The 16695-nt window shown below is 36.1% G+C and overlaps 1 protein-coding gene across 1 annotated transcript; it reads right to left on the minus strand.

The window, feature by feature from the left end:
- Positions 1-1961: 1961 nt before the first annotated feature.
- On the minus strand, positions 1962-7639 carry spaca4l (sperm acrosome associated 4 like). Its single transcript, XM_027028521.3, has 3 exons — positions 7490-7639; positions 3798-3908; positions 1962-3664 (listed from the first exon to the last, which is right to left on the minus strand). Exons 1-3 carry the CDS (start codon positions 7539-7541, stop codon positions 3438-3440), a joined length of 390 nt encoding a protein of 129 aa, XP_026884322.2. The 5' UTR covers positions 7542-7639; the 3' UTR covers positions 1962-3437.
- Positions 7640-16695: the final 9056 nt, after the last annotated feature.

The raw sequence follows: 16695 nt of genomic DNA on the forward strand, positions 1-16695 counted from the left end.
TTCTCTATAGCACCTCAAAAAAAGAAATACATATATTTCGATATATTCTTTAAGTAGAATTATCAATACATTACTTATATTAAGTAGATATATTGTTAATACATTACTCATATTAAGCGGATATATTGATAATACATAAGATTAAGTAGGTACATTGTTCATGTGTTATATTAAGATGATATATTGTTAACATTAAGTTAGTAGATGGTTTTACCATCAAATTGATATATTGCTGATGCTTTCTTAAATGCCTGTCTCATTTCTTAAATAGATATAGGCCTATTGTTGATATATTACTTAATATTATCAGTACTTTAGTTACATTAAGTAGATATTACTAATGTGTTGCTAACATTAAGTAGATATATTGTTGATATTAAGTTAATGTTGTTGATACTTTACTTATATATTGCTGATACATTACTTACATTAACTAGACTTGGACACTCCAAGTAAATTAAAAAACAACCAAAAGCATTCAAAGCCCTATCATTTATTTGGTTAAGTAATGACCTGAATGGAAAAGAGTCATGTACCAGATATTTAAGTCTGTAAACCTATTGAACCTCCAGCTGAAAGATACAAAACATAAAATGAGTGAGTATAGGAAAGAGAGTTGAGTGTGTGTGGAAGAAGTGTTTGTGTATGTGCCAAAAAGGACAAAATGAAACACAAAATCACAAATACCTGACAGCGATTACATTATACTAATATCCTTCAGTAGAACTCCTGCAAAATGGAGCAATATCTACTTAATGTAAGTATAGTATCAATAATATTTACTTATGTAATATATCAACGATAGGTGTCACAATTTGCCACCCACCTAGCATCCATGTCTCTATGTCCATGTTTCCCTGTCCTGTGTCTTTGTTTTGTTTACTTCCTTGCTGTGGTTCCGTTACTTAGTATCGTTTTCTCCACCCTTCATGATTTGCACCTGTGTCTTGTTTAGTGTTCATTAGACCATGTATTTAAGCCCTGTGTTAGGTTAGTCTTGCTGCTGATCATTGTGAATGGAAGCCAGTTTGTTAATCCATGCCTTCATGTTTACTAGCCTTGTGTTAATTCTAGCCTCCGTGTGTCTAGTCTAGCCGCTGTTTGCGTGATTCCTAGCCCTTTGTTATAGTATGCATCCCTTGTTTATCTTCGTGTGCTTTATATTTGTTTTATCATGAATTCCTGGACTCTCTACATGTTGATAAACTGATCCTGGACTGTGACTACGTCTCTTACTCTGAATTTCTAGCTTTATGTTTGTTTTATCATGAATTCCTGGACTCTCTACATGTTGGTAAACTGATCCTGGACTGTGACTACGTCTCTTACTCTGAATTTCCCTTTAATAAATCCCGATCTTCTCCACACATGCGTCCGCCTTCTTACATCTCAACGTTACAATAAGCCCATATCTACTTAAGAAATGAGACAGACATTTAAGAACACTTCAGAAATGTATCAATTTGATGGTAACTTAAAAATCTACCAATTTAATGTTAGTAACACATGAACAATACTTAATCTAATGTATCTGCAATATATCTACTTAATATAAATGATGTATTAATGATATATCTGCTTAATGTATCGATAATATTTTTATTTAAAGTAACATATCTAAATGTACGTTAATCATAAATACGTTTTGTCCATCTACAGACTGTATACAGATATTAACTTAAATGTTTTAGATGGTTCACTACTGCTACTTCACTGATATGTTGCTGAAATTCTGACAGTCTGTTGAGAGATTATTATCATCTACAAAGGACTACTCAAAGTAGTGTTACTGCTATTCTTTATAATTCTTTATAATTATTTACTCTGAAATACACAAAACTGCAGTTACACATTAGAATCCTGTTTAAATAAGGTCAGTGCTGTATTCGGTAGATGTGGTGATGCTGGGTATACCCATCACTGCAGCAGGAGCACTCAGGAAACAGGAAACAAAACACATGTGGCAACACATGTGGCAAGTCCACTTTATTTGGTTCTTTCAGTATATTCATTACATTATAATTTTCACCAGATTTGGTAATTGGAATTTCTCTTAATTGTTTCATGTTACATTATGATGTGGTTAGAGGGAGGTGCAGAAATATGGACCCAGGTGAATATGGACCCAGGCCCTGTAGAGCCATAGCACTGCACAGCATAGTGCTTTTTTCAGTCCCAATACATTAACTTTAGCTCATGTAATTAACTGATGAGCTGACTTGAGCAATGCTGAAGTACTGCGCTCTGGCACCCAGTGGGACAGGCCTCACTCTCTGTCCACAACACAAATATACTGTTTTCAGTGATATGTCCCTGTGTTTATGTGACCTTAACTACAGAAGAACATGTGACTCAAAATAAATCATAAACCCTGATCAGCTGATCTGTCTGTTGGAAGTACACAGCCAACATCATTTCAAGCATTTCCTTGTTCTTTTTCCCACTAAAAACTCCACACATTTATTATATATTATGCATGAAACAATGTACTGAAATGTTTCCAGTTCACAAAAGAATCAATTTGAAAAATTAAACAAATCAGTGACACTACATTTCTGTTTCAACAAAGCTTTGGCCTCTAAATGAATAATTCAAATGGCTGAAACACAGGTAATTGTGTTTGAAAACACAGGTTTTCAAAAATAGACAACTTACAAGACAATCTGGTTGGAACAGTTTAGAAATACATAGTTGCAAGTAGGTTTCTAGGTGTCTGAACTAATAGTTTTTTTTTTTTTTTTCATTATTTTGCAAGTGATGACACATTGATGACAGCATTTGGAAAACATCTTGGTTCTTATTTGAACAGAAGGTTCCTAAAGATTATCAATAACTTCAGCTATTTTACCAATGCAAAGAAGGTAGTATAGGAGCACCCTTCTGACAGCAATATGCTTCATACTGATTGTTCATTAGCATAAATTGATCAAATAGGAAAAGAAGGTAGAGGAGAGCTTACATTGTATAAATGTCAGTACTTTGGAAGGGGGAGCAATGGAACCCCAAATTGTTTTATTTATCTTGCTTTTAAATTAAAGAAGAGTCAACCTAATGACCAATAAAATATAGTGTGATTGTACAATGGCAAAGCATTGTTTGGAGCCAATTTTACATTTGCATTTACATTAAGTACATTCGTTTTCTTACAGCCAAAAAAACAAAAAAAAAAACAAAAACAAACCCCATCAAGTCAGTATGTCCGTGAAGGAGTATGTCTAAAGTTATGAAAGAACAGTATTGGATTAAAGTAAATATGACATTACATGGCTATATGCAAAAAGGGCTGTGTGTGTATTTGTGAGGTGCAGTGTTTGTGTGTATAAAACATATGAACACAAGTAACCTTTCAGAGAAAGCAGAAGGCTTCCTAATATTCCTAATGCACTGTTACAGCCTGCCAGTGTGTGTGTGTGTGTTTATGCGTATGTGTGTCATCCTCACACCATGACCTTAGCGATAAACACTGACATAAGAGAGAACAGGAGCAGGGAGAGTGTGTGCAGATGAGGCAGGCTGGGGGCAGTGTTACACAGGTCAGTAGAACAGCATGTCTTGGTCATCTTGTAGATGGTACTGTTGCTGCCAGCAGGGAATGTCACATCACTTGTCTGGTTGCAGTCAATTGCTTGTAAACAGCCCTTCATTGACAGTTGAAAGAATCCAGCTGAGGCCAAGGAAAAAGAACATTCCTTCATTGACTCATTCATTCATTCATTTAATGACTGATGAATTACTTGATTATATGATTCACTAATTATCATGGGAGCCAAGGCCATGAGAGTCCCGGGTTTTCTTACCTGCTTTGCCCACTCCACTGTAGCATTGTTGACCAGTTTGGCATGTTATGGTGGAGGTGATACAAATATTCCAAAGCCCCAGGGCACATTCATAGCATTGCAGACTCTGAGCTGTGAGAAAGAGAGAGGGAGAAAGCGAGTGAAAGAGAAAAGTGAGGTTATGGCAAGGTTAACCAATATTATCAAATTATAAGAATTCAAATTATGTGAGCCCATGCAAGATACGAGCACACACACACACACACACACACACACACACACACACACACACACACACACATGTGAGCCCAGGTGCTTATGGTTAATAATCATTTGATTAGGAGTGGGGCAGGTGTGGTGTGGTGTCAGTAGGTGTGCCTATTTATATATATATATATATATATATATATATATATATATATATATATATATATATATATATATATATATATATATATATATATCCCAGAACTAAAGTACATTTCATTGCAACATTTTGTGTCAAGATTCCATGAATTCCTCATCTTGTAGAGGAAGATTCCATGAATTCCTCTGAATTCCTCTGTGACATGAATCTCACCACAGGGGAGATTTTTAGCACTTCTAATGCTTTCATAAATTATATGCATTTTCCTTTCAAATTAAAAAAATATATATAAATAAAGAGAATACATACCAACAGTGAAACCTATTCCAACATTTAGTGATGCACTTTAGGTAGAGTTTGGATAGACAACTCATTCATTTCCCAGATGATAATTCATTTAAACTTTACATTTACCTGGCATCTTTATCCAGAGTGATTTACATTTATGAATGAATCTACTTTGAGCAATTAAGTGTTAAGGGCCTTGCCCAGGGACCCAACAGTGGCAATTTGGCAGAGGAGGGCCTTGAACTTGCAAACTTCTGATCACCTTAACCACTGAGCTACCACTGCCCTTGTACTTAAAAGATTTCAAGAAAATGTCTTGAAAGATTTCTCTTAATTGATAAGCAAAGGTTACTTTGAATTAGAGATTAATTATGGGTTATAATCTTCAGCTATATTGAGTGAGTCATTTATATAACATGGCTTGAATGAGCCCAATGGCCATTCTGTCGTCATAAGACCATTACACTTGTAACAACCAGCTAACCATAGCTTGGTTTCCCAGAAGCATTACAGTATGTCTATGTGGTCATGGTATGTCTGTCACTGTGTCCTTATACTGAGATTTAAACTGGGTTGTGAGGTGGGAGGCAAAAGAAACATTACTGTGGACCAGTGTTTACAACTGGAACAACATTAAAACAAATCTATTTAGATGGTTATACAGATCAGCTAAAATTGTACTGATTGTCCTTCTTTCAGAAAGATTTGGTTATTCAGTTTCCTTTGACACTTTAAAGTTTACCAGTTAAAGTGTACTGAGAATTTTATCGTTTTTTTTAAAATTGTATTGTTTGCTAGCACCCCTCAGGCAGCTAGTGATGGTAGTAAAGGCAGTGATGGTTGGGGTGTGGTAGAATACACCTTGGGCAATTTGAGTGACTCAGCTTGATCCAGTAAACAATAGCAGGGTTCTGCTCTAAAGTGGAGATTCTGGAACGTGTTACATTCTTTGGCCACTGAGCCAGGCTTTTGAAGATGACACGCATCCAATGGTTCACATGAGTTCATAAATAATGCATACACTTTAAATCCTAGTTGCTCTCAAAGAAACCAAAACTCCATGTGACCATCTTTGCAGTAGTTTGTCAGCATTGCTGGCATAGCAACATATTGCTGGAGGTGGCTTGCCTGCACCTTGGAAACTCCATGTGCTGACACATTTCTTTAAAGCAAAAGATAATTAAAAGAAATGTAATGCGCAAAGAGTATGCTTGTTTGTGGTCAAAACCCACGTGCCATTTAGAAAGGGCATGATGGCATAAATATGTTAATGAAGAATGACGTGAAGTGACAGTCAATATGCACACATTATGTGGTGTTATGAAGTCCAGTGTCCTCACAAGATCATACAAGCAAACTTTCCTGAAGTCAAAAAATGACCATGAATCTAAAATCGCATGAATGCATGAATGCTTATTCTGAACTGATGTTAATCAAAGAAAAACAAACAAACAAACAGCCATAGAAACAATAAAAAGTCTAATTCATTTGAACTCAGTACAATTAAAAATGTTTACCTCAGTAATGTTACATTGCGTCAGTTTACTGGGTTCCAATTAAGATGCTAAGCATTAAAACAATGCAACAACAACATTACTAATGATTGAAATTTAGACATCAGTTTATATTATTCTGCTTCAGTTAGTCAAATCCAGCACTGGCTTTTATCTATAACTGCCGAGCAATAAGTCATGTTATCTGAATTAATCTGGAGCACAACATTCTGCCAATCAAATTAAGTTTTTAGTTTAGTTCCCTTGCCTTACCAATATTAAATAACTTAGTGATATGTGTGTTAGACAATAGCTGCTGCGGTTGAAACTGTGCTTTAGGACAGGATTACAGGAGCAGGATTCCTCTTATCCCCATGTCTCTCTCTCTCTACACCAATGTAAGAAAGCAGTTAGTCAGTTTCTCCAATATAATAAACATGTTGACAAACACCAAGCTTGTGTAATACAAATGAACTCAAAACCTGACGAATGGGATTTGCTGTCAAGAGAAACAGGTTGTTTATTATGTCCGTTCACAGACAGTATTGCAGTACTTGTTGAGACAAACATGTCAAAATTACTGGTGTTCCTTAAAAACACAGGAGTATTAGTGTATTAACAGTGCATCAGAACACCTCTGAGTGGTTAAAGTGGAATGCTGATCGACAGACACTGATGTGTACAGACACCTGCACCTAAGGCACTGCTGACCCCTGGTGGACATGAAACGTAACTTCATTCTACTGCTGGGCGTGTTGACTCAAGACACGCATGAAGAACACGTTTAGGAAAGCGTGGATAGAAGTAACAGTATAAAGGGTTGAAGTAACAGTAAACCTGAAATTAGATTTTTTTTTTCCACAGCCACTTATGTCGATCTTAATATTCTGATGCATCTGTCTAGACAAATGAATTTGTCTGAGGCTTCTAAGAGGTTTCCTGCCACAAGCAGTCATTTGCATGACGCTCATGTCCAAATTAGCAGAAAAAAAGGATCCCCAGCTGTTAAATAATATGTATATTATAAGTCGTAATTATTAATTGTATTCACAATTGTTAGTGATTGTTTTTATTGTTATTATAAATATAAAATTATAATTATTTTATTTTTAATCATAATTATGTCCAGCCTATGGCCCTAGACACAGGCGGTAGCCTGTGTACCTGCATCATGAATTTGCTTTTCGTGCGTGGGCCTGCCCAGACAAGCTCATCTAAAGGCTGTGGGTGGGTCTCAACAGTACCTGTTATTTTTAATTCAGTGCTATACCATGAATGGAGATTGCTTTAAGCGCATTTAGATTTGTCCTCAGTAAATTCCTACGTCTTCAGCTGCGAATGTTTTTGAAAAGCGATATAATGAGATACTGTTACTGCGCACTACAATTTAAAACAAATTTAACCGAACATACACAGGCGCTAACAATATTGTAACTTGTTAGCTATTATATACACACACAAGACGCATGGCATGTACTAAACAGTATATTAAAAACATTATCTTTGATAATGATTAATATGACACGACAATAAACAAAACATTAAACCAAATCATATTCACTCACCCACTGCGAAATACAGTGCTACTGTAAAGATACCGAGAAGAACCCTATTCATGTTTGTCGCGGCAGATTTTTCCTAGGTTATTTTTCTCTGGTGATACCCAGTTAAAGTCCAAAGTAAGTTGACAGGGAGTGATCCGCTAGCTTTATAGATTGGCCCACCCTCGTTTGGGCGTCACTGTCCGTTACTTTAAAGAACGAGGAAGTTCACTATATTCACGAGTCTGTTTTGGTGACATAAACTGCTGTGTAATACAATATTACAATACGGACAGAATGTAAGTTTCTTCTGCTTCTTTTTCTTAATAATAATAATAATAATAATAATAATAATAATAATAACAACAACAATAATATTAACAACAACAATAATAGCAATAACTATTGCATAGGTGTGTTAGAGAAGTAGCTAAAAAGTAGAGAAAATGAAACAAAATGTCAAAATAATAATATTAAGCCAAAAGAAAAACCTAATTGTGCACAAATTACCTGAACAAACATATTCAGTATTGCTATTAGTTATTTATTGTCTTTACTAGTAAAAGTGGGAAGAGTGCCTATCATTTCAATTCTCTCTCTCTCTCTCTCTCTCTCTCTCTCTCTCTCTCTCTCTCTCTGTGTGTGTGTGTGTGTGTTTCTGTGTGTGTCTCCAATAGAAAGAATGCAGGAAGGCTGCATATACAATAATAGTCAAAGCAAAATATTCTTCTCCATGGCTGACTAACAAATCCGCAAACACAAATGGCCTCAAAATTAATATCAAATGAACTATGTAATGAGTTTACATCCTTTTTTTAGTACTAAAATTCAGAATATCAGTCAAGCCATTAGTACATCTACGTCTTCCAGTGAACCTGTGATCTCTCCATCACCATGTAAAGTTATCATCCTTAAAATGTCCCAGTTTAGTGCTGTTAACAATGAAATTTTAATCAATACAGTGAATTACCTTAACTCATCTACTTGCAGCCTTGACACCTTACTGACCAGATGGCGTCTTTGAAAGAATGTTGGTATCATAGGAGCTGACATACATCAGATAGTAAACACCTCACTCTTATCGGGCATTTTTCCTAACGTACTAAATACTGCAACTGTGAAACCTCTCTTAAAAAAAGAAAAATCTGGAAGCAATTTTGTTAAGTAAAAATAAATTCATTTCAAATCTAACATTCACTGGAAATCATTAGGAAAAGCATTGAGAAAATTGCCTTCAAGCAACTTAATGGCTTTACATCCTTAAATAGTTATCTGGACAAATTTCAGTCAGGATTCCAGCCTCCCTATAGTACTGACACTTGATCTCAATACATCTTTTGATACCGTAGGCCATAGCATTCTTACACATCAGCTTGAGAACGGGCTTGGACTCCTAAAATGAGTCCTCAATTGATTAATAAATTAATTTATTAATTTAAGCTATTTATTTAAGATAGATTTAAAACTTAACTTTAATAATTAAAAAAAAATAAACAATGCGATCAGGGGAAAATCTCCCCTTAACATTTTAAAATGAACTGCAAAATATTCTAGTTTTTCATTATACTAAAATTATTAGATGTCGCTAGGTTCCCACATACAATGGCAAATTAAGTCTCTCTCTCATTTTCTCTCTCTCGCTCGCTTTAATGTTTAATAAACATTTTCATTTTTATTTTGGTTACAACCTTCCCAACATGATAGATCTCAGGCTGTAATAAGCTTTATTATTCTTCTATGTCTGTGTAAAGCACTTTGAATTGCCACTGTGTATGATACGAGCTAGAAAAATACATTTGCCTAGCCTTTCCTTGACTTGTATATGTGCATGTGTTACATATCCTGTTGCCTAGTGTGACCATGTCACGTGAAAGGCTGCACTGCCTTCTGTTCTATTCAAATAGCCCATTGCCTGAGGAGCAAACTTACTTAAACAATTTGCACTATCCCAGTGCTTCTCCATCCCAGTGCAGTCTCATGCTATTGACACACTGATTCAACTCATAAAGGGCTAGATTATTTCATGAGCTGAAGCAAGTGTGTCTGAATAAAAATACACAAACAGTCCTGAGTAAGGAGAGATGAAGGTTCAGTGAGTACCCAGTCAAGTCATTCTTGCTAACTGAAACGCATCCTAGCATGCAGTAGAAACATTCACAAATGACCACATATGGAGGAGCTAGTGTTCGGTTGCATATGAATGCAAATGGATGATTTAGCCTTACCAATGTAAGTAATTGCATAAGCCAAAATATTTTTAATAGTAATACTACTACTACTACTACTACTACTACTACTACTAGTACCACTACTACTACTACTACTACTACTACTACTACTAATAATAATAATAATAACAACAACAACTGTTATTTAGATAACATTTTAAAATGTTTAATTCATTTAAAAGTAATTCTGCTTTACAGAACAAATAAGGACAAATAAAGTTAAAAATGAGAGAATAAAAGTCACTTTATTCAGGACCTAGCCATATTCAGTGTGAATGCTTCACCCTTGTGGTTCTTGCACAAAGCTTCTTACTCAAGTTGGTCAAACACTTAACCAAAATGGCCATGGTGGAGGTGTGGCTACAACTTATGATCCAAATGTAGGCTTTACTCAAAATATAGGTCATGAAGCATGCTCCTTTGAAGTACTAAGAGTGGCACACCTGTCTTCCTCTTCCAAAACATTATATGTTTTTTTTTTATTACAATATATCACCACCCTGGTCCTAATTCAGATTTCTGTCAAGTGTAGTACTTACTTCTGATAAGGCTTTTATAGTAGGAGACTATCCACTTTGAAAAACAGACTAAACCACTAAAATAGCTTTTAACTCATTAATAAATGCTATGGGATTCACACAGAAAGTGTTGGGGCCTACTCACCAGTGTAACCATACTTTAGATTTAATATTGTCTCTTGGTATTGAGATAGAAAACTTAGTTACCATATGGCAGAGTGACTCCCTTCACACACACATATATATATATATATATATATATATATATATATATATATATATATATATATATATATATATATATATATATATATATATATATATATATATATATATATATATATATATATATATATATATGCACAGCTGGTGAAGGACTTCTGTCTATTCTGTTTCTCTGGAAACTCTGTATAATTTTGAATCTCTCTCTCTCTCTCTCTCTCTCTCTCTCATATATATATATATATATATATATATATATATATATATATATATATATATATATATATATATATATATCCTCACCCTTAGCTTAGGATATATAGTGTGGAGAAGCATGGGTCAATTCTAGTTAACAGTTGGACAACTTTGTGGTTGTTTCATAGCACCTGAATCTACATGTTTTGAGCATTAGTGTGAAAAGAGATGCTGAGCTCTCAACTGATCACTGTGATATGCACTGATGTGTTACATTGATGCATGACAGAAAAGAACTGCTGGACAGACCTGGTAGACACAAATCTATGCTGAGGATCTGCTGGCAAAGACTGGCAGAGGGCTCTGTCCGGACTGATGTTGACTCCAAACTCAGAGAGAGTTTTCCAAATGAGCAGGTGGGGGACATAGAGTTTGAGAGGACCTTATTCAAGCCCTCCTTTTTGGAAGTGGCTGTGCATAGGTGTGGCCAATATCTTATTGCTGTTTCTATGGCAGCAAGAACTCAATTGTGGACACCAGTTGTGAGGGATGCCATCAGGTAGAACAAGGAGGCTTTTCAGACTTCTCTGACTTTGGAAACTCCTGATTCAGCTGAAGTAAACTGGTGGGCAAAATAGATTGTGAATTTGCCAATTGCAGAAGCAAAAACCAAGTCATGGGAACAGTTTGCAAAGGCCATGAAGAATGACTATCGGGTGGCCTCAAAGAGGCTCTAGAAAAGACTTGTTTATTCTTAGGAGGAGGGGCATCATCCAAGTTGTGCTCAGTAATGTTAGTGAATCTCTGAAATCAACTGAAAATATAGCTGGGCATTGAAAGGAACAATTTGAGGAACTCAACCCAAAAAGCCATACCTCCTGTACTGGAGATAGCAGCAAAGGCTAATGAGGGTTCGGATTCCCTGGCCAAAGTCATAGACATAGCTGAAAAACTCTGAAATATTAAGGAACCAGGAGTAGACGAGGTCACTGCCCAATAACCATTGCTCATTGCCTAATACTCCACCTACACTGTATTTTAAACTATAATTACTCTATCCTCAAACTGCCTAATACTCAGCCAGACTTCAGTGCCTCACACTTTTATTATCACTCACAGGTTAACAATACACTAATTCTGTCTAATAATCTTCCTTTATTATTCTCTGGAGGATTCTTTTCCATAGACTCTATTAGGGGGATAGTGTTTACCACCAACAAAGCATGGAGTATTTAGGTGGTCCAGAAATGTCCATATATGGCAGATGGTGCCAACCCTCTGGCCAGTCCCCACATATCGGTGCACAGCAAAATGATCTGTGTTAAACTAATTCTTGCAATGTACACTCGTGTATTGTCACAGTAGTTTTACATTTTGTGTGGTTCAGTTACTGTTTTATGAATTTGATTTTATGAATCTGGTCCATTATCTTTAAAAGTACACTGTAGATATTACATTAACCTTAATAATAATAATAATAATAATAATAATAATAATAATACATAATTACAATAAGAATACCAAAACATTGATCATTGTGCTCTGTACAAGAGATCTAGCTCACTCATAAACCCACATGAAGAGAAGGTGATGAGGTTCTCTAGCTCCATGGTACATCCTATCTCAATCCTGTCTTGGTATTTGAGTGCAGTTCCAACAATAATGTTTATATTATGTCGTAAGAATGTTTACATTTCAGGAGAGTTTCTGTGGAAATGCCAGTTTCGAGTTTACACCCAGAATTTACAGTCATAGTGGCTGCCCTCTCTAAATTGGAATAAAGACAATTAGATGAGTCACAGACAAAAGGGGAGGAGCAACCTACTGCATGTTCACATGGAACAGCACATGCACGATCCAGGAAACATAAAGTACACAGTGTGTAATAGATGACTAGAACTTCCATATGACATATGAAGTTAGTTTTCATTTGAATATTAATAAATAAAGTTCTCTTTCACTGTACATTTGTAGATGAAAAAACAATAATTTTATTACACAAGAAGCAGAAAACTCAATAGCTTTCTTCCTGATAGATTTTTCAGCAAACTCATGATAACCTGAGATAAATGTAGGCATACACCCTGATGCAGAGACTTATGATTACAAAATACCCAGAAGACAATAACTATATAATAATGGTTTGTGGTGGTATTGGAATTGCTGGCCCATACTGAACTTTACTGAATTGCAGAAGTTATTATTTATGAAACATAAATTAAATGGTGATGTTTTCAAATTGAACTGAATAATTTCAGTAAAATGCTTGAAAAATATTTTTATTAAAAACTTGAATGGACTGGCATATATCTAACGAAAACACAGTGAAAGCATTTCACTGATTTCACCTGAAGCACTCCCCTCTCTGTTTTCACCTTTAGCTAGCTACTTCAACTGTCAATGTAACCTTCATTTCCAGAAATATTGACACACTTAATTTAATGCCTAGGAGGCTATAGAATAAACTGAAGAGTGTGTCATATCTCCCTTCCACACATAACCCATAGATAGAGTGGAACAGTTTGGCAGTCACTCCTTTCAAGTGGGAGCACTGTCTCGCTACCTGTGACACTGTTTGTGAAGGTACTGTATAGCTACCCGTAAAGTGAGTTGGAGCTTGTCGGAAGCTAATATTGGAAAACTTATGAAGGAGCCTATAGTTTGCACTGTTTTCAGATATGTGAGAATTGTTATATTAGCTACTTTTTAATTAGCTACCTTTTTTGGAATTTTCATGGTATTTACTGCTCTGTATGTCAGAACACTCATATAAAGTGTTCTCATTGGAATATGAAGAATGCTGTGTCATAAAATGTTTTATAAATTTATAAAATATCTAAAATTATAAACTTATACAATATTTATTGTACATTTGCAGGTGAAAGAGTGTGTGTGTGTGTGTGTGTGTGTGTGTGTGTGTGTGTGTGTGTGTGTGTGTGTGTGTGTGTGTGTGCAAATAAATCCTCTATGCATTGTCAGACACAGTGTTCCAGTAGCAACAGCACATGCATTGAGAAAATACTGCTAGGGTTTTATTAACAAACAAACTGAATGCAATAAACTGGGTGTAGAGTCAGAATCCTGGCCACTTTCCACCTAAGCAGAACATGTCACTAATTTGTGTGTTTGTTTGTCATTATTTGTACGTAGAATGGGAAATATTATGAAATGCCTGAGTCATACACCAAGCAGTATTTGGTGTTGAAACAGAGAGACAATGAAAGAATGAGAGAGAGAGAGAGAGAGAGAGAGAAAGAGAGAGAGAGAGAGAGAGAGAGAGAGAGAGAGAGAGAGAGAGAGAGAAGAGGGAGGCACTAATGGGGAGGTTAAATACCTTCATTGTTTGCCATACAAACATCTAGTGTGCACTGCGTCAAGCTGTTTCTACAGTGACAAGCAGACAAAATACCTACTGTTGTGAATCTGTTGAAATTTATATTGCAGTGCAGTGACTGAGATTGAAGATATACATTTCTGATAAACCTGGCAAAAGAATGAGACACAAATAAGAGAGAAGGTGAAAAAAGAGAGAAAATATAGATGAGAAAACAAGAGAAATAAAATAAATAAAGGAGACGCAGAGGGACTGAACATCATGTGGCTTAGGGTGTGGTGCACAGGCATTTTACATGACTATGAGACTCTGAGTATGGCGTATGTGCGTGTGTGTGCGCGCATGTGCGCGTGTGCGTGCACGTGTGTGTGTGTGTGTATGTGTGTGTGTGTGTGTGTGTGTGTGTGTGTGTGTGCGTGTGTGGTATGTTTGAGAGGCATACTTTCAAGGAGTGATTTTATTTTTATATTTTATTAAAAGTTTTTTTATTGATGCACAAAAAAATAAATGATCATTTCTACTTTAACTCATACCAGATAATCTCATATTCACAAAATATCCTAAAATATATGGGGCTATTTGTCTTTGAATTGAATGTAATTGTACTGAAATGAAATGCACAGATGTTTCTGGTCTTGGTGCACTGCAGTGGCTCTCTCTCTCACAATGAATCACACATTCATTTACTCTATTAAACCCTATGCAGAAAAATCTGTTTAGTTTGCTATGTATGGAGTTGGCCAGTAAAGCAAGATGACTGCTTTCCGAGATGTATTATATCAATTACCTAGCAACATTTGCAAAACTGAAAGAATGTAGCTATGATTTTGACAAATGGAAGGCTTATCCGGTTAGCAAATGACATTCACTCTTATACACAGCGACTCATATATTTATCAGGGTTACAGTACATGTGCACCATGGGAAATAACCCATGATCTTGGTGTTGACAGCACCATGCTCTGCCTGCTTTGCCAGATTTGAATGAAGCAAAGTTTAAGGGTTAGGGGAAGAAAAATAAAAACATGTTAATATCATAAATAACTAAAATAGGAACATTTATGTTCTTAAATGTTTCAAAATCACTATTCTCACATCAGTGTATGTTTACCTGCTAAGAAATTACAATATTGTACCATCTTTCCAGAGAGAGAGAGAGAGAAAACAGCACCAAGACACACCCTGAACAGGAGAGGAGAGGAGAGGAGAGGAGGAGTAGACATTTATTTTGTGACAAATATGTCATTATATTAGACTAGATCTACAACCATACATTTGTTTACATTTTCATTTACATTTTTGGCATTTAGCAGACCCTTTTATCCAGTACAGTAGTTCAAACTCAAGATTACCATTTAACTAGAATACTGTTGTAATACAGGGATTAAAGCAGATACCGAAAAGTGTTAAATAAGTATAAGTTCTATAACCAGACAATGATAAGTATAATAACAAACAATATCAAACTATCAAGCTAGAGTTTCTTTTACCCTACAGGTGCAGGATCAATGGTCAATTTAAATATTCCACAATTAGATATGTCTTCAGCCTGTGTTTGAAGACTTCAAAGGACTGCTGTCTGGACAGACAGTGGTAATTTATTCCACCATCTGGGAGCCAGGACAGTGAATAGTCTTGATGCTTATCTTCCATGAGACTTGAAGCATGGTGTATCAAGCCGAGCTATACTTGTGGTCTGAAGTACTTGAGGATTGGGCTTCGAACATTATCATCATGTATGGAGGGGGTGGTCTAGTTTAAAAATCTGAGTCGGGCAGCTACTGGAACCCAATGAGGGCAATGCAGCAGTGGAGTAACATGTATGAAGTTCGAAGACTCATTGCAAGTTATGCTCCTGCATTCTGGATCAGTTGTATAGGTCTTATGGACCATAGAGGAAGACGAGAAAGTAGCAAGTTGCAGTAGTCTAGCTTTGAGATGACAAGAGCCTGCACAAGCACCTGAGTAGCTTCCTGTGATAGAAAGGGATGAATCCTTTGTATGTTATGAGGAGCTTCAGATGGTGATACCAGTGAGTTCTTGAAGGAAACTGTCATGGTAAGGATTGGGAGTTCCTGGGATGTACAGAAGCTTGGTTTTACTGGCGCTTTAAGTGATGGGCTGTCATCCATGCGGCAATGTCAGTAAAGCATGCTGAGATACACCTGGAAATCTGAGTGTCAGAAGGTGGGAGGGAAAGAATTAATTGAGTGTTGTAGCATAGTGCTGGTAGGACAAGCCATGAGAAGCTATTATATCACCAAGAGAGCGAGTATACAACGAGAAGAGTAGCAGGCCTAACACTGATTCTTGGGGGACAGTGAAAGAGAGGGTACATAGATTGGATCCTCACCATGTTACCTGATAGGACTGACTCTCCAGACAGGACTGAAACCATTTCCATGTAGAAAAAGTCACACCGAGGCTGGAGAAAACAGCAAGAAGGATGTTATAGTTTACTGTGACAAAGGCTGCTGAATGATCTAGAAGAATCAAGTCAGTTTGGCATCTTTGACAGCATGACATTTCTCTGTCACTGCCATTTCTGTTGAATGTGCTGGTTTGTAACCAGACTGATTGGGGATTGTGGAGCAGGTTCTGGGTGAAGAAAATAGATAATAGATTGTAAACTGCTTATTCAAAAACTTTTGAGACGAAAAATAGACGTGATACCAGTTTGTAATTGCTTATGTTTTTGAGCTGTCAAGTGTGGCCTTCTTTAACATTGGTACT

This window comes from Electrophorus electricus, chromosome 4 (genome assembly GCF_041902795.1).
Source record: "Electrophorus electricus isolate QZ-2024a chromosome 4, ASM4190279v1, whole genome shotgun sequence".
Classification (NCBI taxonomy): Eukaryota; Metazoa; Chordata; class Actinopteri; order Gymnotiformes; family Gymnotidae; genus Electrophorus; species Electrophorus electricus.